Below are 24991 nucleotides of genomic sequence, written 5' to 3'. Positions count from 1 at the left end.
GAGGGACCCTCTGTCCCCTGTGCTGTGCTCCAACAGCCATCCTCTTGCATCAGGACAAATGCCATTCCCTACCCCACTCCACGCCCTCTTCATCTCATTTAATTCTGCAGAATTAAAGGCAGAAGAACCTTTCCTCCTGTCCGGAGGAGTGTTTGACCTGCAGAAAAAGCAGAAGGTCAGGGTTTTCCCCTGCCCCTTCCCTTGGATGATTTGACAATCCACATTTCTGCCCTGAAACCTGTCCCTGCAAAACCCTCCATGAACATATTTGAGGAGAGAAATGTGGCACTGATTGCTGCAGCTTCCCTCGAGTTTGAGCCCAAAAAAGCCCGGAGTGGAGCAGCCATGGGCTGTCGGTTGTGAAAGAGGATTTTTAGCAGCCAAACCTGTAGTTATGAAATGAATCCTGCCTCAAATATAACAGAGGAGGATCATAGAGGCAGTTACTATAATTACTCCGAATGATACTTACACTTACCCATACGTTAGTTCCATATAAACCTTTTTTATTCCCTGTGCAAACAATGAATAATCAGCACCCTCCATGGCTGCCTTTTGCAGGATTACATCATGTTCCCCGGGACAAAGACCATCTCTTTGAACAGCACTTGCACCCAGATTTGCAGGGCGTTGAGTGCCACTGTAATAAAAAGCTTGTCCAAATTGCCAGGGAATTCATTAACATCAGGAGGGACAAGTTATCTGTAGGGCAAAACTGTTCCCAGTGGACCTTTTCATTAGCTTTTTATTGGAGTGTAATTTTCTAGGGTGTTATTTCGCTTTATGGAGGAAATCTGTTTCAGGCTTGTTGCTTTTGCCACTCAAATTGTAGGGCACGAATTTAGGGGCTCTGCTGGGAGAGAATTTCACTGTTTCTGAAGGGTTTTGCCATTCACCTGCAGTCGTTTCCCTATGAAATACCTTTCTCCTACCTCTGTTTTGGCACCTGCTCAGCCCTACGTGAGTGAAATGCCTCTCTCAGCCTTGATTAGGCATCAGGCATTTGCTTGTGAAAACAACAGCTCCGTTTTTCCTCCCAACGTCATTTTTCCTGCAGACAAAATCGGATTTATTGCATAAACAACGTGTTCACTATAGCTAAGGTGAGTTGGTGGTTAAAAGCAACTGTGGTTTACATCCCTTTCCAGCCCACCAAAGCCCAGCCCTCTGGTTTGGGCTGATGCATTCCCGCTGACAGCAGTAATTTCTAGTGACAGATACAGAAATGTCCTTAGGGAAAACACAATAGTGATGGAAGTTTCCTGTGGGAAAAAAGTTCTTTTTATTTTTCTTCTTCTTCTTCTTTTTTTTTTTTTAAGTGCTTTCACCTTTTCTACTTTTTTTTTGTTTTTTTCTCCTTTCGGTACAGTTTCGTGACAGGTGTTCCAAAGCTCTTCATCCTCTTAATTCCCCCACAGTTTCCCCTTCACCTTACGAGGAACAATCAAGTTCTTTTAGGATCAAACCTGAAAAATCGGCTGTGCTTTCCAACTGCATTGGCTCCAAGTGCCAGCTGTGGTCTGCATTTGCTGCAATCACTGGAAAAGCCACACCTCTGTATGAAACACTGTCTTTTGCATAGCAAGTGATACTGTGAGTTAAGTAGGATTGCACAATTCAGACTCTAATCTTGACACCAACGATAGCATCAATTCTGAGTCAGAACCCTGTTTTCCCGTATCTCAGACACAGGATATTTTTTGCACGGCAAATGGCAAAAATTTACATGTATGTAAATGAGTTTAATCTTGATCCCACTGCTCTTGAGTGAGTCCTGGGTCAGGGAAGTCTCCCACTGGATGCAAATGGTTGTTTGTGAATCCCAGGTGGAACAAAGGTGGAACAGCCCTGCTTGAAGGATCCCAAAATCTGAGGGATTGCAGTAAACAAAGGGGAGGAGACTCAGAGGGGAGGAGGGAGGTTACAACAGCACAGATCCTGAGATTCACCTGTTGTTCTAAACCATTTGGTTGGGTCATAGTCCAGAACCCAAAAAATTCATTAAAACAACACTGGGAGGTGATAACATTGTACCTACTTACAGCAGGGGTAAATTACAGCGTGTCAGAGCACGGAAATGAGTAAGTGAAGAACTGCCCACAGCTCCAACCTGTAAATAACTGCCCAGCTGGGGCCACACTGCCTGAACCTCACCTGGCCATACCTGAGACAACAAAAAGTGCAGCTCTTTCAGCCTGGGAGTCCATCAGCCTCATTAAAACCCCAGGAGCTTGTGCTGACAGGCGAAAACTTGGCACAAATACTCACCACTTTTAATCTGTTTGTCTCATTGATCACCACAGTTTCACCAAACTCCAACCCAGTTTTCTCTGCCTGAAAGTAGCTTGAGATTTGTTGCTTTGAGTGAGGTGTAGATATGTGTTTAAGTGCATCTCTGTTTTGCAGTGGTGGAAGGAGGTTTAGAGAAGATAATGCTTCTCACTTGGAATCTTTGCCTTCCTGAAATGCACAGAGAAATCCTGGAAAGGGAGAATATCCCTCACTGCAAATCCTTGACTAAACACTGGGAGATCTTCATATCTGCAGGAGTGCTTCACACCATCAGGATTTCTGTTTTGTAGGGAATGTACTTCAACATCAAACCTTTAATTCTGCCCTGAAAATTATTGGTATTTTAAACTGTTTTGGCTCCTGCAGCCCTAATGCCATTCCCAGAATGTTTTCTTTGAGGCAATATGGAAGAAAATAATTAATTGATACATTTACTGATTTGCCTTTCGGTATTTTGCTGTAATAATGGCAACTATTAGCCCTGATAACGAGGAACATGTATCTTAATGGGAAATTAATTGCTGTTGTAGTAGAGGCCCAGGACCCTGTCTGGAGCTGGAGCAGCTCAGAAATCCCTGTCCCAAAGAGCTCAGCTACGATGGGATGTGTCATCAACATGTTCCTGTAGCTTTCTTGCTTCTCCTTGGAGTGTTCAGTGATCAAATTCCTGGGTTTTGTTTTGATCAGGTGAGTGACTAAGAGATTTCTGCTGTAATTGCTGCTTGTTCCTCTGGGTTTGATTACAGTGTGGTGATGTGAGGAGCAGAAGGCTGATGGCACATGGAGCAATGCCTTGTTTTGGCTCTGACTGGTGAAATTGTGCAGGGGAAGTGACAAACAGCCCTCTGGGAGTCTGGATGGAGCTCTCAGCTGTGTCATTGTCTCCTGACATCTCCACAACTCCCTGCCAGGAGGGTGCAGCCAGGTGGGAGTCAGGCTCTGCTCCTGGGGGACAGGGACAGGACAAGGGGAGCAGCCTCAGGCTATGCCAGGGGAGGGAAACAGGGGGAATTTCTCCATGGAAAGGGTGGTCAGGCCTTGGAAGTGCCCAGGGAGGTTTGCTGTCCCCATCCCTGCAGGTGTCCAAGGAAGGCCTGGAGGTGGCACTCAGTGCTCTGGGCTGGGGACAAGGTGGGTGTCAGGCACAGCTTGGCTCAATGACCTTGAAGATATTTTTCAACCTCAATTATTCCATGATTTTGTGATTCTAAGTTGGGTCTTTTTTGGGAGGCATTTTTGGCAGGATTCCCTAGGGTTTTTTCTCAGCAGACAGTCCATGGTGGATCCTGTAAACTCTTGGATCCTATTTGCTTTACATCTGCATTTGGAACAAACTCAACTCCAGATAAACTAGGTGGGATGGAGGGAAAGAGAGTTGTCCTCAAAGTCCTGTATAAAACCATCCTCAGAGAGCCTGGATCTGGGATAATGCTGCAATTCCCTATTTTCTCCCTGGCCATGAGGTGTTTTAGACTGGGATCTGTGTGGGAGGAGCTGGAAGTTCAGAGCCGCTGCTCGGGGAACTCTACAGTTACTTTAATTGGGACAACTGTGCTCCAGGATTCTGCTGAGGCCCAGTGTGTTCATTAGAAATTGATGGTTATTACAATTAATAACACACCGAAATTAATTACTGAGAAGAAAAATTATGGCCATGTTGATCCATCCATGAGAATGAGAGCAGAGATTCCTCCCGTGGCACTTTCCTCTCTTGCTGTTTGTTCTGTTTTCCAGGAGGTTCCCAGTTAATGCTCAGAGTGACAGTTGGATGTATTTATCTGATGTAATTCATTCCCCTCTGCAGCCCCATCTCCAAACAACAAAGCAGGAGAAAAGAACTGCTCAGCCACCCCTTAATCCATCCCGAGCCAGGCAGAGACGCTCTGAACTGGCCTGACAGGAATGATGAGTGACAGAGCTGGGGGCCCTGCAGGGAAACCTGCCAGCCTTTGGTCCCATAAACCACCTAATCCCTCTGCAGCTCGGTGGCTTTGGAGCTGCTGGAAGTGTTCTGGGGCACGAGATGTTGTTGGGCTCTTGAGCCTTCCTGATGTCTGGGGTTTTATCTGCTGATTATGGGGGAGTGTGTGCCTGAGACCTCAAAAAAATGGGATTTGATCTGGAGGTGGGAATTCACTCAGAGCAGACAGGAAAACTGAGGCAGAGTGACTTATCCAATAGATAAATGTTGAAAGCACTGGGCAGGAAGGAGGTCACTGAGGAGTTCTTCCAGAATAATTTTTGGACTGAATTTTATGCATTTTTTTCCAGTGTGGACTGATAAAATCTGCTGACTCTCATCCAGAGTTTATCATCAAAAGCAGGGGAGGGTCAGGGACATTCTGTGGAAGGAGCAGGGTCACCCTCAGAGCAGCAGAGCACACAGGGCATTCAGAGCACAGAAATGCAAATTCGGGCACTCAGGGATTAATAACTGATCAGCTACAAACAGGGCATGTTTAATTGGGAGGCAGCAAGCGTAGGGAAAGGGCTGGGTGTGCTGTGGTGATCTGTGAGCACCAGGCAGGGGGAGAAGACTTTTCAGACGAAGGACAGTAGTGACAATGAAGTGAATTCAGGCTGACATTGAGAGACTTTCCTGCCCAGCAGAGATAAAACATTTTGGAGACATCCAGCAAACTTCCTGCCCTCCCTGTGTCAGCAGCTGGGGAGTGCTCAGGAGGAAGAGGAGTCCAGATCCAGCCACAGATCCACCTTCAGCCACCAAAGGTGGGAATTTAAAATCAGCTCCCCAGCCAGTGCAGGATCTTTGTCTTTTACCTGGTATTTCTATGGATGGTGAAACTCCTGCAGAATGCACCCAGCCACTTGAGCAATGCTGTGGATGGGAGGAGAAATTCCTCCCTTGTCCCAGAGGCCACCAGCTCGTGCCCTCAAGCAGGAGCTTTCATTACCCCATTTTTCCCCGTGGGTTATAGGACTGCCAGTGTTATTTGCAGTTGTAAAATTTTCCAACTCAAGTTTGAAACCCCAGCGTTGTTTGTCTCAGTCTCCTTCCTGTGGCAAATTCCTGTGCTCTGGACTCAGCTCCCTGGAGGAGCCCATCCTGTCAGCAAACACTGTAGAAATTGTGGGAGTAATCTAATTTCATCGGTTCTTTGGTTCTAGATTTTATATTTGTTTCCAATAAAACAAATTGGAAAAAGCAGCTCCCTGTGAGCTGATAACAGTTGGGATTACACACCTGCCAGCCCTGCTCTCACCAACAGCTCCACAGGCTCACTTGGGGGCTGTTTTATTCCATTTTTTTCTTTTTTTAAGTCTTACTTCTGTCTTTTTTCTGCCCTGCTCCCCTCCTGGGTTTGATGCTTTGCTGACAGGGAGAATCCCTGCTGGGTCATGGATGAGCATCAACTCTTCAAAAGCAAAACCCTGCAGGGCTGCAGATGCAGAGCACACCGAAGCATGTGAGGAATGATGGATTCAGCAGTCTGGATTCCCCTCATCCTGCAGCCAGAGAAGGCACTGAGACTGTTCAGGACAGGCAGGTAACTCAGCTGGATGCTGAGGATGCTTCTCCCTGCTTGGCTCTCCCACCATGGCAGGGAATTCCTGCAGCAAAACAGAGCCTGGCCCTAGTTCTCCCCTGAAAACTCAGGTTCAGAGCCAAGGCTGTGCTTTGGGAGCAGAGGAACCGAGTGCTGGTGCTCAGGGGGTGTGGAAGAGGCAGAGAATGTGACCTTCAGCGCCACGAGCTCAACCAGAAATCCCCAGCGCGATGTTTTGACTTTCATCAGGACTCTCCAGATGTGGAGGGGCCTCTGTGCGATGGTTGGCAGCGATAACCGGGAACATGTAAATAAATCCAGCGCTGTCTCTCCCGAGATCCCAGCTGAGATGGGGAGGGCTGTAAACTCCATTTGTAGCTCTCATTTACATGATCAGATGGGGCAGGCTGGTAACAAAGGGTGCAGCTGCCTGCCCCACAAACTGTCTCTGAGATCAACTGATTCCCTCACCCCCCGAGGTGCTGGAGTCTTTAATCTCCAGCTCCATGGAGATGCTCCATGCAATTAGCACCCATGCTCATTACTCCCTCTTGCTCCATTCTTACCCAAAGCCCTCTAGATAAAAGGGGAGACGTTGAAAGCTCAGTTTTCTGTGGCAGTTTCCTACTCGGTGCAGTTTTACCCCGCCTCTCCTTTCTCCCTGGCTCTGAGAATCTCCCAGATTTGTTTGTGGTTTTCATTTTTTCACAGGAAGTTCAGACTCTCCTTTCCCTTATTAGGAACGTCTGTAATTCCATCTCCTACACATCCATTCTGCCATCCTTAAAAAACTTTTCCTACACACCTTTCTGCATCCCAGCCCCAGCTGGTTATGATCTTGTTCCCCCACTGGGTGGCTGCTTATGTGTTTATTTGCAAAACTGCATGGAGGTCTTTCAAGAGGAAGATATTTTCATTTAATTTCCAGATGTCCTTGCTCCACAGAGAGGCAGAAATTTTGCAGAAGTAAGATCTGAGGATTGGTTTTTCCCAGTCTCAACCAGAATCTGAAAACAGGAGTTGTTATCTTGGCTCTGCTGCTCTCTCAGCTTTGAGTCTGTTTTCTCCAGTTATCAATAGAATCAATAATTGGTATATATCCCAGTGATGCTGAGATCTTTAATTTCATGGTCCCCAGAGTGTTTCTCATCCACTGCTCTCTGAGGCAGAGCTAACTGTTATTGTCCAGGGAAATAAGATTCTGGAGTAAGTCCTGGCTCTTCCCAAGAGAGAAGGAATAAAGGGATGGGGATCAATTCCTTTGAACCACAAACTCCCAGGGGATTTGCATGGCTTCTGCAGATGGTAACTGGGAAAAGGAGGGTTGTTGTCAGTTGGTTTGAACTGGTTTTATAGAGAACAATGGAAATTCAGAGAGCTCCTCATCCCAAAGAGGCTGAAAACTCCTGATGGCTCAAAATGGGTCAACACTGGGGTGGAAGAAGTCAACAAAGACTTTCTCCAACTTTCATGTGAGTTCCTTTGTGACTGTAGCCCTGTGGGATGTTCCAGGGATGGGTCAGCTCCCGAGAATAATCCTGGAACTGGTGAATTTTAAGGAGCTCTGATTTTAATTCATATAGTTTAGTTTCTGTGGTTTACATCAAAAGGCACCAAAATGCTGGGAAAACCTCTGGAGCAGCCACACCTCAGTTTAGAGCAGGGCAGTTCATTCACACCTCCTTCAGTGCTCTTCCTTTTAAGCTGCAGTAATTGTTTTAATAAACAAAACAGTTTTCTTTCGAGAACATTCTGCCCTTTGAGCTGCCAGTCACTTACTGTGTCTCCCTATTGCTTTGTTTTTCCTTTCTCTGACTCTGTTTTTAGATTTTTATTGAGTTTGAGATGGATTTCTCAGAGTCATTCAGTATTCCCAGCTCTCCAAATCCTACAGCTGGACACCCAAATGGGGCAAGGAACCCTAAAAATAGGGAATTGCTGTCTACTTACCTGATCTGCATGCACAAAGTGACATTTTTATGTGCAAATGCACCTTCTTAGATATGTAACTGGTTAGGTGTATATTTAATTTCTCTTTCAAATATTCCACCAGTTCCTTCTGCCGCTTTCACTTGCTGCAAATTAGGGTCAGTGTAATTAAACTGCATCTTCAGTGAAAACTGGTGGGAGCAAGGAGACAATTGGGTTTATTGTCTGGGTGATGAGAAAAAAAAATCTCCATTTGCTGTGCTGAGATAGTTGACTTTGCTGCATATTCGGGATATTTCCCATTCTGAGTGTAGGAAATACCTGGACAAAGGCAGCAGGAAGGTTCCTCCATCAGAGCCCCGCGTGGTGCTGACGAGCGAATTCCACACGGAGCTTGGAGAAGTGATGATTAATTTCCAGCAGTCCCGCAGAGGAAATTATCCTCGTTAAATCAATCCGGGCGAATTTCAGCTCTTGCATAAAAGGCACCCTTAATTGCCTCGGTGAATGGAGGATGAACTGCGGGACAGTGACAGGAAGTTCACACACGCCTCGCGCTGTCATTAGCCATTGCACAAGAGCCCGAAATGTTTACTCACTCGGCCAATAACATGTTTGTGCTCCCTCTTTATTTGGCTTTTTTTTGACCTTCTTTAATTGCAGCGGGAAAACATCAGCCTTGCTGTTCTGAACGAGCCCTGCCTGCTTCTGAGGGTCTCTCCCTACAGCTGTTCACCCCAATGCCATGGAGCCACAGATCCCTGTCTCTCAGTGCTCAGGAACACCAAAGTTTGTTGTCATTTCCACCCTGCCCTACTTTGAGCTGTCCCTAATCCTGGCCAGGAGCTGCCAGCAGGTTGGAGATTCCAGGCGCAGCTTTCCCTCGGCTGAGCCTTTCCCAGGCACGGGGGCAGTGAGACATTGGATTTATTGGCTGTGCAGGGTGATTTACTGACATCACACTCATCGCAGGGAAACTCTCAAGGAGCCTGTGGAGCAGAAAAGCAGCTCAGGAATGAGGCAGATGAGTGTTTAGTGGGGTTGTGACTCAGCAGGTTGCAATTGGGTCACCGAGGGGAAGGAAGGGGTGGCCGCTGTGTCTTCCCACTGGGGACAGCAGTGGAGCTGCTCAGGTTCTCTGTTGGGTGTTCATTCCCAACAGATTTTCCATCGCTGATTTTTCATCCCCCTGTGTCCGGGAAGGGCTGAGCTGGAGATTTGTCTGTCCAGGCTGAGCGCAGAGGGTTGTGTGTGGTCCCTGTCGCTTTATGGGACTTGGGTAAACACCCGTGGCTTTGTTATGTGCTGAATAGGAAAGTTAGCCCCAAATTAGCGCTAATGTGAGGTCATTTAACCTTACGGGAGGTCTTTTGAGAAATCATAATAGAGCCATGCAGGAGTCAGCCCAGCCACTCACAGAGCCCTGCAGGATTGACAAAGTGCACCATTATCATGCTGAGATGAGGTCAAAAATGTAAATACTCCGAGAGCAGCCGGGAAAAACTTTCCTCCTGCTGGGCTGATTATTCCCGAAACAGGTGCTGCTCCCAAATCCCTGTGCAATGACCACAAGCTCCCCATGTTACCCCTGCAGGAGAATTAGAAGTGAATTGGAGCCGGGCTGAGCGTCAGCATCTCTCAAAGCAGCGATTTCGTTGACACAATGAAAGGTCACGACAGCTCTTGCTCCAGTCTCATTGTCCAGCGCTGGAAACAAGAGCTGTAATTGCCGTGGAAAATAACTGTGTGTGGCTTGGTTGGGATGTGGAGCAGCCTGGGAGGGAAGGGAGCTCTCATGGTGGGTTCAGCACTGCTGTCCTCCTTGCCCGGGCAGGGATGGACCAGGCAGGGGCAGAGCACTGCTGTCCTCCTTTCCCGAGCGGGGATGGACCAGGCAGGGATAGATTTTCCAGCTTGCAGGGCAGTGGGAGCAGCGCTGGTGCTGATGTCTGATGTGGGGGGATTGTGATTCCATCAGGGTCTGCTCTGCGTGAAAGCTGTGATGACCTGTGGGACTGAAACTACCTTTAGGACAAAATTCTTCCCTGTGAGGGTGGGCAGGCCCTGGCACAGGGTGCCCAGAGAAGCTGTGGCTGCTCCTGGATCCCTGGCAGTGTCCAAGGCCAGGCTGGACAGGGCTTGGAGCAGCCTGGGACAGTGGAAGGTGTCCCTGCCCATGAGAGACATGGAAGTGTGGAGCTCTCAGTGGGATCAGAGGAGATGGAGATCAATCAATCAATCCAAACCTCTGGAGTCCTTCTCTGTGCACTGGCAAAGGGAAGAACTGAAACCTTTCCCAGCTGACTCCTTACAATATTAAACCAAAGCTTCCATATGGTTCAGCTCCACTTTCAATCCAAAAATCAGGAGAGAAGCCTTGTTCCCTCTTTCCTGGTGCAAACCTGGCTGTGCTTCCCTGAGTGCCAGCGAGCTCTCTAATTTCAGCCTTCCCAGGAGGATTCTCCAGGTTGTTGTTGAGAAATCCTTTCCTGCCAAGCAGTCAGCAGGACCGGAAGCTCCGGATCCCTTCCCATCTGGAAAGGCAATCAGACAAAATGCCAAGCCCAGGGGGCAAAATTTCAGTCTTGGTGCCAGTCTTGCTTATTACATATCTGGGTTCTGCAGCCTGCTAGACTTTCATCATGTAATTTATTTGCTTCTCAACATCCCTGCAGTTATTAAAAGCACCGTGCTCAGAGCTGCCACCCAAGGTTTCTCTAATTAGTACATCTGCCTTTCGGGGCACTCCTGGATTGTTCGTTTTACAGCTTCCCCTCGGGCCAGAATTCGATCTGGGCTCCTGGTAGCCAGGGGGGCTGCCTGGGGTCTTTAGGACTCGGGAGATCACAGGGACAAGGATCAGATAGTGCAGGGATTGGCTCTGGAGCAATGTCAGCCAAATGTCACACTCGGGTCAAGGGGCAGAGGCTCTGAATATCCTCCCCTGCCACGGTGCCAGGGGCACTTTGTCCTTGTGTGGAAGGGAAGGACAATCCCCACCCCAAAATCTCCCTGGGGAGGCTCTGCACTGCCCTGTTTGGCCTTGTCAGCAGTGAAGGTTCAAGGCTGGCTCCCCAGAGAGCATCTCAAAGGGTGGGATTAAATATTTGGGAGCAAGGAAAGCTCCTCAGGTCGTGTTGTGTTCCCCATCTGTGGTCCTGGTCAAGGTTAGCAAGTGTAACGCAATTAGAATTTTCTAATTTATCTAGAATTATTTCATTCTATGCTGAAAATCAGAGCAGCAGGTGCTGGTTTTACTGGCAATGATTAATCCTAAAGCAGCTGTAGGAGCTCACTGGAAAAAGTCTCACTGTCAAAGCCATAAATCCTCCAGGTTCAGGTGAAATCAGAACTTCCTTTCGTGCCTTTTTAGGTCTCAGCTGTAGTTGGGTTTTGGCCAGGAGCAGCAGTTCCTGCTGCAGCAAAGACACAGTTTGTGCTGGTACAGCCTAATTTGTTTGATCTGCTTTCAAACTGGGCTAAAAATGCATTGCTATAAGTCACATCTCCCCCAGAGCTTTGTGTGGGTGAGGAGACACTCAGGGTAGGCAAATTTTCCTAAGACTCGCATAAAATTACTCCCAGTAGGGTCATGGCTGTGAATCCCATGAGAGCCCCGGGGGTGGATCCTGGCCAAGGGCTGCATGTGGGACTGCCCAGACAGGACTGGGATGGGCTCAGAGGTGCTGGGAGGCAGAGCCCAGGCACAGGGACGTGGAATAAGCAGAATTTTGGGGTCCTGCTTCCTGCTGCAGGGCCGTGGAGACATCCCATGGCAGCAGATCCTGAGAGCAATTCTCGATTTCCAATCTCTGCTCTCTACCAGGGACAGAACCCTGGGAATGGCTGGGGCTGTGCCAGGGAGGGTTAGGTTGGATTTCAGGGAAATGTTCTTCACCCAGAAGCTGGGCTGGATGATCCTTCATCCCTTCCAGCTCAAGATTTTGCACTGTTTTATCCTCCCTGAATATCAGTGATGGACTCAGCACCAGAGGTTTGCAAACAAATCAGCTTTTCCATTCTCAAGAGTCCTACCTGGCCTGGGATTTATGTGCCATAAAATTGTGGGGAAATACAGCAGTGTCAGCTCAGGTTCTCAGACCATGCAGTGAAAGAGGGTTGATTGATTTATTTAACAAAGACAAAACAACAGTGGGTTTTGTAATAGGCATGTGCTTCTTGCAGGAGGCATTTTCTCTGAGGAAGGAAAATCCCCAGGCCCCGAGGGCCAGCAGCTCCCATGTGCTCCCTGCCACCCAGGACATTCTTGGTGCATCTCTGGAAATGTTGCAAAATACCTGTTATTTTTCCACTCCATGGGATAACTGGTACCTTGCAGTGAACTTTCTCTTAATCCCACAACAACAGCCTGCCCCGAGAAGCAAATTCCAGCCCTACAGAGGCTAGAAAAACTAAGTTTACCTTCTGGATTTGCTGTGCAGGAAGGCTCCTGGGTTTGTGCATTTGACCTACATGCTGGGCAATCCAAAAACAATCCAATAAGTTCCTACAAGCTTTGGTTAGATTTGTTATCTGAGCAGGCAATGCACTGATAGCATTTGGATTTAGGTTTCATGTCAGATGGGAAGATTTTTCACTGTAGATGTTGGATTCTGGCCTGGCCAGGAAGACGAAGCAGCAGGTGGAGTGAGTCAGAATTAAGTGGGCTTTTATTTGGTGTCAAATATGACAGACAGGTGCCAGCCAGGAAGCTGAGCTTGCCCACTAGCAGAGGGTGGAGCAGATGGGTATCTGGGGCTCCTTCTCTGCTGGATTCTCAGCCATGGCGAGGCTGTTTGGGAGGGAGGATGTTTGGGGAGATGATGTGGATGCAGCTGCAGTGTGGAGGGAGCAGCTGAGGGGATGCTGGAAGGATTCCAAAGCTCCTGGCACTCCCTGATAAAGCTTTCCCTGTGCTGCTCCCAGCCAGAGCCACTGGCTCCTCGTGCTGTCACACCAAGGTGACACTGCAGCTAAAAGCAAGAGATAAACCCCAAAGGTTGAAGTTTCCCTATTCTCCAGCCCAGAAATGGTAATTTTTACAGGAGGCTTCAGCCCTGCTGGCTTTGCCTGGGCTGTGCTGTGTCATCCACACTGTCCCTCTATGATTTTTGGGGGCTGATGACTGTCGGTGAGCAGGACAGAGCTGGAGCCCCTGGGGGGAAGGAGCAGAATTAATATTGGGGTTTTTCCCAGGGGATTTTCAAGGGGAAATCCAACCCCTCATGCCTGGAAAGAGCTGAGAGCTCCAAGGAGCTGTAGCTTCTCCCACTTGGCTCATCCAGGAGCTGGGGCTGTGTCACCTGAGTGGTCCCAGGACAGCTCTGACTCACGCAGGGCCTTTGGGCTTTGCAGTTTCCTGGCTGGCAATGAGATTCAGTTCCCACAGGAGCTGTCCTCAGCCCCTGCCCAGCCTCTCCCCTCCCTCTGCCTTTGCCTTTCCATTTGAATGCTTGGAGAGCAGGAGGTGTCTCCAAACCAGGCCTGGGATCCAAGCACGGAATCCCAATTCCAGGGACGATTTTAGAGTCAAATCAAGATTGTGGAGCTGACTTCTTCCTCTTCTCTATAAATAATCAGGTCCCACAGCTGTTTTCTCAAGCTGCTGTGGGAAAGTCAGCTCCTGCAAAGTGCTGAGGCTGAGAAAGGCAGGATGACTTCTGCTGTGTGCCCATTCTGGCCACCCCAAAACACCCCCATGTCCAGTATCCCATGGGTGATTCAGATGAGTAATGACAGGTGTAGAGCAGAAGTGAGAAATAATTAAAATTTGCAGTGCTTTGATGAGTCCAGTAGTGACCAGCACAGCACTAATATGTCCTGAGCCCTGGTTCTGCTTGGAAACCACAAGCCAGGTCCCTGCTAGGTGTAGGATTGGCTTTAAAATTGCTTCATTTTGTGGGGTGTGTGAGGGAGTTATTTTCCTTTCTGTCTCTTCATTCCTGAGCCTGTAGGAATTGGGGTTTGAAGCGTTTTGCAACGATGCTGAAGGATGGAGATTTGTGTGTCGAGCAAACTTTCACATGATGCGATGATTACAGGAAGCCAGGCTTGGAGAGGCAACTAAATAAACTAATAACAGCAAGTATCAGCAGATTTGAGATGAAACCAGGGAGGCTGGCAGGGCTGAGATGTTATTAATTCCAGATGTTGCTCACAGATAAATATCTCTGGCCTGAGCTTTTCTAATTACCGACAGAAACTGAGGTGTCACGTAAAGGTGCCTCTTAAGGCTCCCTGAGCACATTCATTATAGTCCAGGGCAGACTGATATTCATTCATATTTCCTTTTTTTTTTTCATTTGCTGCTTAGGAATTTGCTGAATGAAGTCCCATTTCTGTGCTGTGCTTGGCTCTAAGTGGGATCCCCAGCTGGGTGAGGGGAGCAGACCAGGATCCAAACTCTGGGTGCTTCATCAGGAGCCTGAACCCAATCCCAGCTGTGCTGCTGGATCTGCCACACTCCTGATAAGGGTAATTTATTCTGAGCAGCCCAGGACACCTCTGCCAGTGCCATTTCCATATCTCTGCTCACCCAGGGCTGATTAATGAGGAGTGGAGTCAACTGAGGTACCTGAGACCAAACTCATCTCTGCTGCAGCGTCACTGGCTGACATCAGATAACTTCCTGAGGGGAGGCAGCTTTGATCAGGCTGCAGCAGTGGGGGAAATGGTTGGGAGCAATCCCTGATGTTTTGCATCTGGTCCATTTTCAAAACTGTTTTCATGTTTCAAAGTTTCTCTCAGGGAGGAATGGCAGCACTGAGGGAAGTGTGGGCTCAGCCCTGAGCCCTTCCTTGTGCTGCTGGCACCACTGCCAGCACTGGGGGGGAACCCAACCCCTGGTTGTTCTCCAGGAGGAAATGTGCTTTTGTGTTTGGAGTTGCAGCTGCTGGGAGGGAAGCCCTGTGAGCTGGCTATGTGCTCAGGTTAGAAAACAGAGTTTCCTTGGAGCCAGGCTGAAATCCCTGGTGAAAAGCACACAGTTTTCCTCTGGGAAACCTTCCCCTCACTCCTTCCCTGTGCATATTTGGAGCTGAACATCACAGGAAGCCAACTGGGCTGGAATGGGGAACATCCTTGTGACATCTCCAGGCAGCTCCCTCCCCTGACAAACTAAACTGGGATGTCCACTTCCCACTTCCCTGCTGGGTTTGGACTGACAGCTGTCAGCTCAGCTCCAGAGAGAGCACGGGATGAGCTCAGGGCAGAGAATGGAGAGGAAAAGTGAAGTTTCTTCCATCAGGAGCAGGTGGCTGGGCCGGGGGGTCATGTTTGTTTGTTTAACTGGAGCTGCCTGCCCTGCAGTCCCTCAGTTGGGTCAGTTGTTTGCAACCCAAACTCCTTACTGGGTGAAAACTGGTAGAACTAGCTAAGGACAACAGGAATTTTCCTAGAGCCCCCTGGGCTACAACAGATAATAACAAACTGACCTGACTCTATTAAAAAGACATTTAAGCATTGGGTCACGTTGTTTAATGGTACTGAGCCAGCAGGAATCCTGCAGATAGAGGCTGGAAAACTGCTGGGAAATGGCAAGTTGAGAGTTTGTCCCTCTTGATCTCTCCAGAGCACCAGATTCTCCCTTTCCTCATCACTACCCTGACAGAGGCACTTCTGGAGCTCTGCTGTGCTGTACAAACAGAGGGAAGGGCAGCCCTGCCAGACTGAGCCTTGAGCCCAAGGAAGTTCTAATTCATCTTTTTGTTCTGCCTTCCCAAGGAAAAGGCTCTGGGAGACACAGGGTGTCTCAGGGAGAGATGATCCAGTTTGGATATCAAAGGTTTTCGTGGCACAAGGTGTGTTTTTTGCTGGAAAAGCACCTGGAGCAGCCCCATCTCCCTTTGGAGAGCAGCTCACTTTAACCTGCTCCAGGCTGCTTCCTCTTGCTGTGTATTAATTGCTGAAGTGTTTTAATCACCTTTGGTCAAAGACAACTGAAATTCCTGGCACATCACAGGACAACTGGGAAGGATGTTTGACAGCTGTCAGTGGGAAAAGCCGTGTATCCTAAAGGGATTAGAGTCCTTGCTTTGAAGTTTCTTACAAGTTCCACAGCAAAGAAGGCAGCCTGGGAACAGGGAGTGTGGAATGGCTCAGGTGAGGTCACACCGCAGAGCAGTGCAGAGGGAGAAATGGGGACACTGGGATGTCACAGCCACAGGGCCACGCTGCTCCTGGGATGATTTAACCACCCAGCTGGCCCTGCAGGGCTGGAGACCCTCTGGGTGATGCTGTCTCAATCCTGGAGCTGCTGATGTGTCTCTCACAAAGTGCAGCTAATCCCAATCTGCCCCTGGATGTTTAAAGAGGGTTTAACAAGCCAAACACAAGAGCAGCCCTGTTGCCTTAGAGAGGGTGTAGCTGTGAGCAAAATTTGGCCCTCTCTTTTAAACTTTGCAGTTTGTCTTGACTGCTGCATGCTTTATTTTTAGAGCATCATAAAAGGCTTTTGTTCCAGGGTATATTTAACAGGGGAGTGGAAGGGAAGTGGGAGGGTTTTGTTCACAGAGAATGTATCTCTTGGTCTCTTTCTTCTATCCCACCCCCTCACCAGATACTCTTGGAGGGTGGAGTGTAAATGAAAAAAAAAAATAAAAAGAGGGAAAATAATAATTAGAAATACTGAAATCACAGTCAAAGGGATTGTCTGGGCGTCCAGGCCTGGAGGCCTCCCAGGCGCCACAAAACTCACATTATCACAAAAAAGACACAAAAGGTGCCCAAGAGGATGGAAGAGGAGGACAGGGGTGGTCCTGTCTGGCAGGAGCTGTTGGAGGCAGTGCAGTGCCCAGCTGGGGAGGGCTGGCCATGCCTCCCAGCAGGACACATCACACCCAGGCTGCTCCTGAGCCTCCCCAAGGTGCCACCAAGGCTTTGCCAGCAGGGGATGAAAGCTCTGGTGGGTTTGTTCGTCTCCTGCCCCTGTCCTGGGGAGCAGGCAGCTCCATCCCTGCTGCTCTGCAAAAGGCCAAGCCTGAAAAGCTGAACCAAAGCCAGAGGTGGCACAGGACACCTTTCACTGAGACAAAACCTGTCTCTGCTCAGCTTTCCCAGACACATTTCTCCCTCTTTTCTCTGTCAGGGGCTTTTCCTCTCAGAGCTCAGAGCTCTGTCCTTCCCCTGCATGCTCTGGCTCAGGCAGTGTTTTCTCCTCCTTCACTTTTGTTGCTGGAATCTGTAAAGTCTCACTGCAAGGTTAGAAGAAACTCGGAAATCCCCCGAGGGGATGTTGCAGCTCTGTGCAAACCCAGAGCCAGTGAAATCCTCTCTGCCTGGATGGGGTAAAGGACAAGGACTCAGAGCTGCCACTGTGGGCACCATGAACTGGGCAAGGCTGCATTAATCTGGAGATAGAATCAGAATATTGATCAACTACTGCCACAGCTGCCTGAGATTAGTGCTTTGGCTTTGCAGGACACATCCCTGCCCTTGGCAGGGGGTTGGATGATCTTTAAGGTTCCTTCCAACCCAAAGCACTCCACGATTCTCTGTGGCTTCTTTCAGCTGACTTTTGGGTGTTGCTGTCCCTGCTCCTGGTGCTCTCCAGCAATCCCCAGAGGAGTTTGTATTGCTCCAGACCCTTGGTTTTCCTTCCCAGGAGCAGCCTCTGCCCAGCCCTGGATCCCTGGCAGGCAGGAGCCCCACGGCAGAGCAGAGGGGTCAGCAGAGCCTGTCCTGTCCTTATCAGCAGATATCCACGGTCATTGCTCGTCCTGAGGCAGAAGCCAGCGAGCTGTCTGGGGGTGTTGGACCCAAATTGCAGAGCTCTGTGTTCACCTGTGCCCGTGAGGACACAGCTCCTGCCTGCCCCACCGGGCTGGGAGCCCCTCTGTCCCCAGGGAGAGCCACTGGCTGCTGGGTGACACCTCCAAAGGCCAGGAGCTGAGCAGGGCAGGCAGCGAGGGAGACACGATGGGGGGTGAGAACGAGGGGTGGAAGCTTTTCTTTTTCCCTTTGTTTTAAGGCTTGTATCAACTTGCCTGCTAAAATCCTCTGCTGCCTTCCCAATCCAGTCACCGTGAGTCACCGCTGAGCCCATCCTCTGCCTCCCCATTGCAACACGGATGACAGAAACCATCCAGCAAGAGGGCTTGAATCCCTGATGAGTTTTGTTCTATTGCACAAACCTTTTCCCCGTTCGCAGGTGAGTTGCTGCAGAGGTGTTGCCCCGGTGCTATTCCCGCAGCCCATTCCCAAACTGCCCGCTGGAATAACGCTCGGCAGGGTGAGCTTATCCCACAGCCCTGCTCCTGACATATCTGGGATGGAACAAGAGTTCCCTGAGCCAGGATATTTATGGAATTACTTGGTACCTAAAGTTTGGGGCGTTAAGGTTCACTTTTTAGGAGGAGTTAAAAAATCCTCTCACACCTGTAGAGTGAGCGGCTCAGAGAAGGTGAGGAAAGGCAGGAAAGGGTTTTCCTGTCATACAATTACCACGGAGGAATGAGAGGAAACTTTCCCCTTCCCCCATTAATTCCTTTCTAAATACACCTATTTTGTCAGCGTATTTATACATAAAGAAACACCAAAATCCATAAAAAACACCAAATCCTCAGCACGGCAGGAGCTCCACCACATCCACCACACTGAAACTAATTATCCCCGAGATGAATCCCTGATTCCACCCCTTTATCCTCTCTTTCCCCCGGGGGTTTTCCCTGCGCCTCCGTGCGCGGCCGGCAGGGCCGGGGCTCGGCTGCACCTGTCTGGGTGTACCTGTCTGTCGCATTCACCTGTGCGAGCAGCCAATCGCCGCCCTGCCGCCCCACCTGCGCCGAGCGCCGAGCCCAGCATAAATCAAACACCTCGCAGGCAATGTCTGTCTGCAGCAGGCTCTGAGCAAAGCACTCCGCGGGATCCGCCGCCTGCCAGCTCGGATCGGGGCGAATATGTCCAATGAACTTGAGTAAGTTGGGGAAAAAAGCCGCTTGGGTGGTTTTTGGCTTTTTCCGTTTTTCTCGCTGCCGCGGCTGGGTGAGATTGCTGGGTTGCTCCAGCAATGGGAACGTTTTCCTCATTTTCTGGTGCTGCTCTGGAGAGGAATCACTTCTTAGCGTTTTATTTAGGAATTGTTAAAAATCACGACCCTGGTTACTTTTTTATCCCCAGCCTGAACTTGATACATGAGGTTTCTGTCTAGTGAGAAGAGTGGTTTCTGCTCTGCCTCTGTCCAACAAAATCTAACAGCAGCTAGAGGAGTTTGTTTTATATTATATCTATATCTATTTATGTGAGAAAATACCTTCTTAAGTATTTATCAGTCTCTCGTTTTTAGGGTTGGGGATTGTTGTGGTGTTTTGTTGTTGTTTCTGTTGGGTTTTTATAGTTTTTTTTCCCTTTTTTTGTTTTGTTTTTTGTTTGTTTGGGTGTGTTGTTTGGTTTTTTTTCCTTTGGGGTTTTTTGTTTGTTTTGGGTTTTGCTTTCTTTTTTTTTTTCTTTTTTTCTTTTTTCTTTTTTTTCTAAGTTAATGGCATCACACCGTGACCCTATCGAAGAATTTTTTTTTTTTTTTTTAATAAGAAAAAACTTTTAACACGTATTGGTCCTGTGTAATTCTCATTTCTAATTTTGGCACCTCCAAAATATTTTTGAGTTTTGGATGCCGATGGTATCAGCACAGCACCTCGTGCCTCGCACCTCCGAAATAAAAGCAAACAAATGTCAGATTGGTCTGACGAGGTGTAGGAAAGTCTGCAGGAGTAGCGAATAAAGCTGGGAAATACTACTGACAGTCCAGTCTAGAACTCTGAAGTATTTGTGTATTAAAATATTAATCAAGAATTAATATATATATAAATATGTACGTAGAGCTCTGGTGCGTCGAAGGTGTTTTTTGGGAGAAAACCACAGCCTGTGTGTGTTTACACGCCTGGCAGAGCTGCTGTGTCAGCCAATCTCCTCCTAATTAGGAACCCTGAAAAGGCGCAGCAGTAATTAGTATTTTATGTAAATAGTGGGATCGATCTGCTCGGATTGACTGAGAATCACTGACTGAAGTTTTCGCTTTCTGAAAACTTTTTGGGGTAATTTATAAGTGATGCTGTTTGCGTTTGGGAGTCAGGGCGATGAGTTTGCCTCAGAACGCGCAGGGGGTGCGAGTGAGCGAGTTTGGAGTGTGCGATTGATGGATTTATCACTAATTACCGGCCGGGCCATTGCGTTAGCTGAGGAATTACACGGCTGCTTGCCCCTGGCCTCGCTAACGGGCTGAGCTGTGTTAACCCTGAGCCTCCCCTGCAGAGGGGAGCAGCGGCAATTTGGGATTCCCATCTCCATCCCGCGCAGATCCCATATGGGGCTTTGGGGTTTGGATATCCCTGAGAGCGAAGGGCTCCGAGCGAGGTTTTCCCGTAAATTGATCCTTTCCGAGGACACCTCTGCAGAACTTTGGAAATTCCGCTGTAGTTCAGCGGGGGAATAAATTCCCCGTGCTGTGGCCGGCAGGGCCTGGGGGGACATTTGGGATCACAATGGGCCTGGAGCACCTCGCCGAAAGATCCCCGGGGCTCCCGATGGGAGATAAGGGAGCTGGGAATTCCGGGGGACCAAAGGAATAGCGACACGTTCAGCTCTGGCTTTATTCGGAGGGGAGGAGGAACCCTGAGAAGAGGCTGCTAAAGCCCCTCGGAGAGCAGCGCGGCCCTAAGGAGCTGCGAACTTGGGGATAATCACCAAGGTGGAGCTTTGCAGGCATCCGGAGCAGCCTCGGAGGCTCCGGAGCGCTGTCTGTTCCTTCCATCCCCCCGGTCCGAGCGGTGAACATCTGCCCAGATGTGGCTGATGTTTCGGAGCTGTGCTATCCCCACGGAGTGCTCCTGTCACCCGAAATGACAGGGAGAACAATCCCACCTCTCCCCTCGGCACTTTAATTCCGCTTTAATTCCACCCGGGAAGGGTCCAGCGTGGCATGGGAGAGTGAGATGTTTTGCCTATTATAAAATATTCTAACTGCTGATTTCCATAGTCTTCTAAACTGAACTTGTGTCTAACTCTGCAGTGCGTGGGCTGGAAGGAGTTAACCAGGAGTTACTCCCAGTTGTGGTTTTGTGGTCGAAACCATGATCGCCAGAAGCAAATTTTTGTCATGCATAAGGTGTGTTATTAAAACTTGAGTTATGCTCCTGGTGAATGAAAAGTTAAAGCCCTTTTATAAAATGCTGGCAGCAAAGCACACAAGGGATAACCGTGCTGGAGCAAGGGAGGCTGGCTTGGATTTTTTTTTTTTTTTTAAGTTATGTAAAGAGAAAGAGAGATTTGTAAATTAAAGAAACAACAATCAAATAACTGCTATGCAATTCCCAACAAAGGAGTAAAAAGGCCTCTGAATAAACTCCAGACTCAAAGCAGGGGTGAATCAACATTTACACAGTATCTCTGCTTTGATGCTTTGGGTCACATTTTCGGCTGATTGGTCCATGGGAATGATTCCAGGGAAATTTGCAGAATAAAGACAGTTGCTCTGAGGAGGATGTGCTTGTGCTTTGTTCCTGCTGGGGTTTGAGTTGTTGATCAGTGTGTTTATCCAAAAATGCACTTGTATTTGGATTGCACCTGCCAGCTTGGGATCAGCTGATTGGCAGGGATGGGGATCCTGGAACTGTGTGTGCTCAGGGAGGAAAAAGGCAACAGCTGAAAAATGTTAATCACTGGAACTCCTTGTTGAACATATGATTATATTCCATCGCTCATAGCCAAGATTCCAAGGCTTGGAAGATAAGAAATGTGGAGGAGAGTAGGGATAGGTGGGATATTGGGAAGGAATTCCTCCCTGGGAGGGTGGGGAGGTCCTGGCCCAGGGTGCCCAGAGAAGCTGTGGCTGCTCCTGGATCCCTGGCAGTGTCCAAGGCCAGGCTGGACAGGGCTTGGAGCAGCCTGGGACAGTGGAAGGTGTCCCTGCCCCGGTGGCACTGGATGTCCCTTCCAACCCAAACCATTCCAGGGTTCATTTCTTGCTGTCCCTTGAGCTGTCAGTGGTGTTCTGCCCTGGCTCTGATCGTGGGGAGGGTGAGGCTGATCCCAAACCAGTCCCTGTCCCCAGTGTGTTCCTAGCCATGAGTGCTGAGGGGACAAGAGCAGCTGGCACTGACCCACAGCCTCCTGCTCTGCCCACTTTTTGTTTCTTTTCATCCCTCTGCCTTGGCAGTCTGAGCTCTCCAGAAATGCCAGGGTTTACAGGGTGATGCCTACAATGGGATGAATCACATTTGTTTGGCAAAAACATTGAAGCACATCATGCTGGGGTTGGATTTTTCCCTATTAAACAGCAAAGCAGAAGGCTTTGGCCCTGGGCTGTGTGCTCACAGGACACTGAATCAGAGCACAGGCAGAGCATGGACAGAGTGCACCTTGCAGCAGAGCTGGGCAGCTGAGATTGTTCCAGGGGAAAAGACCCTCCAGGATGGGAAGGGAGAGGGAAAACCAAAGGGGGAGAGCAGAACCCAGCCTGTGCCTCAGCAGCTCTGCAGGGTCCTGGTGCAGCTGAGGGAGAGGCAGAGCTGCTGGCACAGCGTGGCACAGGGACAGGGCAGGGGAGCAGCTGCACCATGTGAGCCTCCTGTCAAGTGTCCTGCCCTGGCACAGCTTCCTGGAGCCTCTTGGGCAACAGGATCCTCCTGTGCCACCTTCAGCCAGGGCAGAGCCCTGTGCCAGCTGTGCTCTCTGCCTGAACCCTGGGAGGGATCAGCACATCCCAGCCTCAGGTGGGAGGACCCAGCTGGGCTGAGGCTGAGCACACAGCTCTGAGGTTGAAACCTCCAATCTCTGCTCTCACTGCTTCCTTAGGTCAGTGCTGGGCTTCACACAGAAATGTGACATCTCTGCTGTGTCACTGCAGCAGCCTCTGGTAGGACATGCTGAGGGAAGCAGAGAAACTTGAGTCAAGCTGGGCTCTGTTTTCTGCAGAAATAATCCATAACAGCTGATTTCTGGCTTAAAACCACATTACCTGAAGAGCAGTAAAAAAGAAACAAATTTTGCTGCAGAACTTTGTGTGTTATGGCTACCATTGGTGGGTTTTTAATCCAAGTCTTGAAAAACTGTGCTTTTTTTTTTTTTAAATTTTATTTTTATCTAAAAGTCATAGCTGTTGCAGTTAGAGGATATACAAGAAGAATATACAATCTCCCTTTTGGTGGGTGAAGGACTGGGAGCTTCCATGCAAAGTGTGTGTGATGTGTTGGTGAGGTGAAGGTTTGTGTCCAGGAATATCTGTACATAAGGTGTCTCTATCTGTCCACAATGAAAATAGGAAAGAGAGTGAAGTTTACACCAATATTTCAGAAGTGCCAGGTGGCAGCAGATGCTCAGAGCCTGGTTTTGTGTCTCCCTTTGGAGTCAGATATCCCTGAAACTCAGGACACCCCAAAACTGAACCATCTGACATCTGAAACTGCTTCTGGGAAAAATCAGCCGTAATTCCTGAACTGCAAAGGAATTCTGTGCTGTAATTTGTTTTGTTAGGCAGGGGAGGCACTAAATCAGGACTCTTTGTGCAATGGGATGGGGTGGGTGGATCCCTGCAGGATGATGTTATCAGGTAAAGCACAATCCCAGCTGGTGTCCCCCAAACATCCCATGGATTGTCTCGGGAGCCCTCCAGGCTACAGAGGTAGGAAAGAGCCCAATGCTGCTGAGATTTACAGCAGAGGTTCAGGTCTTGTTCTGTTCTCTCATCTTTGCTGAACAACCCAGCATGAGGCATTCTAGTGCCAATCCCTGTCCTTGGGTCCTTCTGCTGTGCTAGTAAAGAGCTACAAAAGCAGGGGTCAGGCTGGTGTGAGAAAGGATGAATATGGAGCTGGTTTGGGGTTTCTGTTTCTAAAGAGCTGTAGGTAACCCAAAAGGGCCAGGAGACAAGTGAATCCCTGCATGTTCCCCAGGCTGGGTGGGATGAGTTACCTGGATCACTCCTGTGCCACACAGAGCCACAGAATCCTGGCAAAGAGAAGTTCCTGCACTGCCTGGGGTGAACCTTTGCTGGGAAACTTCACTTGGCTGTGCTGAGTTCCCCCGGGGCTGAGGGTGCTGCTGAAATGCCCCTGCACAAACCAGTGACAGAGGCCACATTGTTCCCCAGCTGCCAGAGAAAATATCCCAATCCTGTAAGCAGAGCAGGTCAGGGGCCATGGGATTATGGTCCTGCAGGCCTTTGCCTGTGGATTGACTCTGTGTTGTACTTGGCACCCAGGCAGTGCTTTTCATCATTAGTCTGTTTGTTGTGTTTCTTTTTGTGGTTTTTTTTCCTGGTTCTGTCTCTGTTTGGATTTTTGCCTGGCTGTGAGTGGGCCTGTGACACTGCACTCACTGCTGGCTGTGCTGTCCCCTGCTCTTCAGGTGTCCTTTTTATTCAACCTGCAAAGAAATTACAGAATCAGAGCCCAGCTGAGGAGTCTGGCTTCAGCAATGAGGTCACTTTGTGGGATGCTGTTGTTCTGCCAAGGTTAGCAGGTTAAAATCTCTGCCCCAGAAAGCAGCTGCTGGCCTTGCCCTCTCCAGAGCAGTGCTGATCCTTCCCTGTATTCCTGACAAGAACTTGGGGAACACCAGGGTTGTTTCAAGAGGGAGGAGAGCACAATGCCCAAACCCAGAGTGACAAAACCCCCGCAGGAGCTGCCTGGGCTATCCCTGAGCTCCTCAGGACCTGGGTCTGTTCTGTGGCTCTGAATTCCTGCTGCTGGTTGCCATGTATTCCCTGCTCCTTTGACAATGTGGTGCTGCTCTGTAGCCACCAGCATCTGGCATGGCCAATATTTAGATTAGAGGCTTAATCAGTTGTAGGGGAGAGAACAAAGACAGCAACACAAAGCTCAAAGGCCAGCAAAGCCTCCCACAGAAACCCAGCCGAGGCAAAGGCAATCCAAGGGCTCTTTCCTGCTTGGCTGATGTCCCCACCTAGACCCTTTGGGCAATGTTCTGTTTCAGCATAGCCCTGAGTGTTTATCCAGCACCAGCAGAAATCGGGGAAACAGAGGCAGGGTGGGCAAAGGGGCTGGGATCACCTTGTGTCACACTGCCAGCTGTTTGGAAACAAACAGACTGCTCCCTTCCCCAGTCCTGCTCTGCTTTGCTCATGGCCCCGAGGCTCCACTGCCCCACGTGTTTGTGTTCCTCTGGCCTGGGAAAGGAGCTCTGGCTTTGCTAAACACAGCAGGCAGTTTGGAATGGGCAAACACAGCCCATTCCACCCAGCCACAGGGCATCAGGCAGTGAGGAAGGTAAAGTTCAGGAGTGTTTGGATCTGGATTTGGATGTCTCTT

The 24991-nt window shown here is 49.2% G+C and overlaps 1 protein-coding gene across 3 annotated transcripts in view; it reads left to right on the top strand.

Annotated features, from left to right (window-relative positions):
- Window positions 1-24991, top strand: part of GRHL3 (grainyhead like transcription factor 3) — a 97360-nt gene that overhangs the window by 56618 nt on the left and 15751 nt on the right. The window contains exon 1 of one of the 3 annotated variants that reach the window (XM_085081468.1): window positions 18470-18642. The exons of 1 other annotated variant lie outside the window; for it this stretch is intronic. In XM_085081468.1, the coding sequence (XP_084937594.1) occupies window positions 18626-18642 (17 nt within the window). In that variant the 5' untranslated portion in view covers window positions 18470-18625. Of the gene's footprint in view, window positions 1-18469; window positions 18643-24991 lie in introns of those variants that run through there. One more of the 3 variants, XM_085081469.1, reaches the window with a different exon arrangement.

The sequence above is a fragment of the Lichenostomus cassidix genome, chromosome 23 (assembly GCF_008360975.1).
Source record: "Lichenostomus cassidix isolate B80296 chromosome 23, HeHo_3.0, whole genome shotgun sequence".
NCBI classification, from domain to species: Eukaryota; Metazoa; Chordata; class Aves; order Passeriformes; family Meliphagidae; genus Lichenostomus; species Lichenostomus cassidix.
This window is presented reverse-complemented; position numbering and strand designations above follow the sequence as displayed.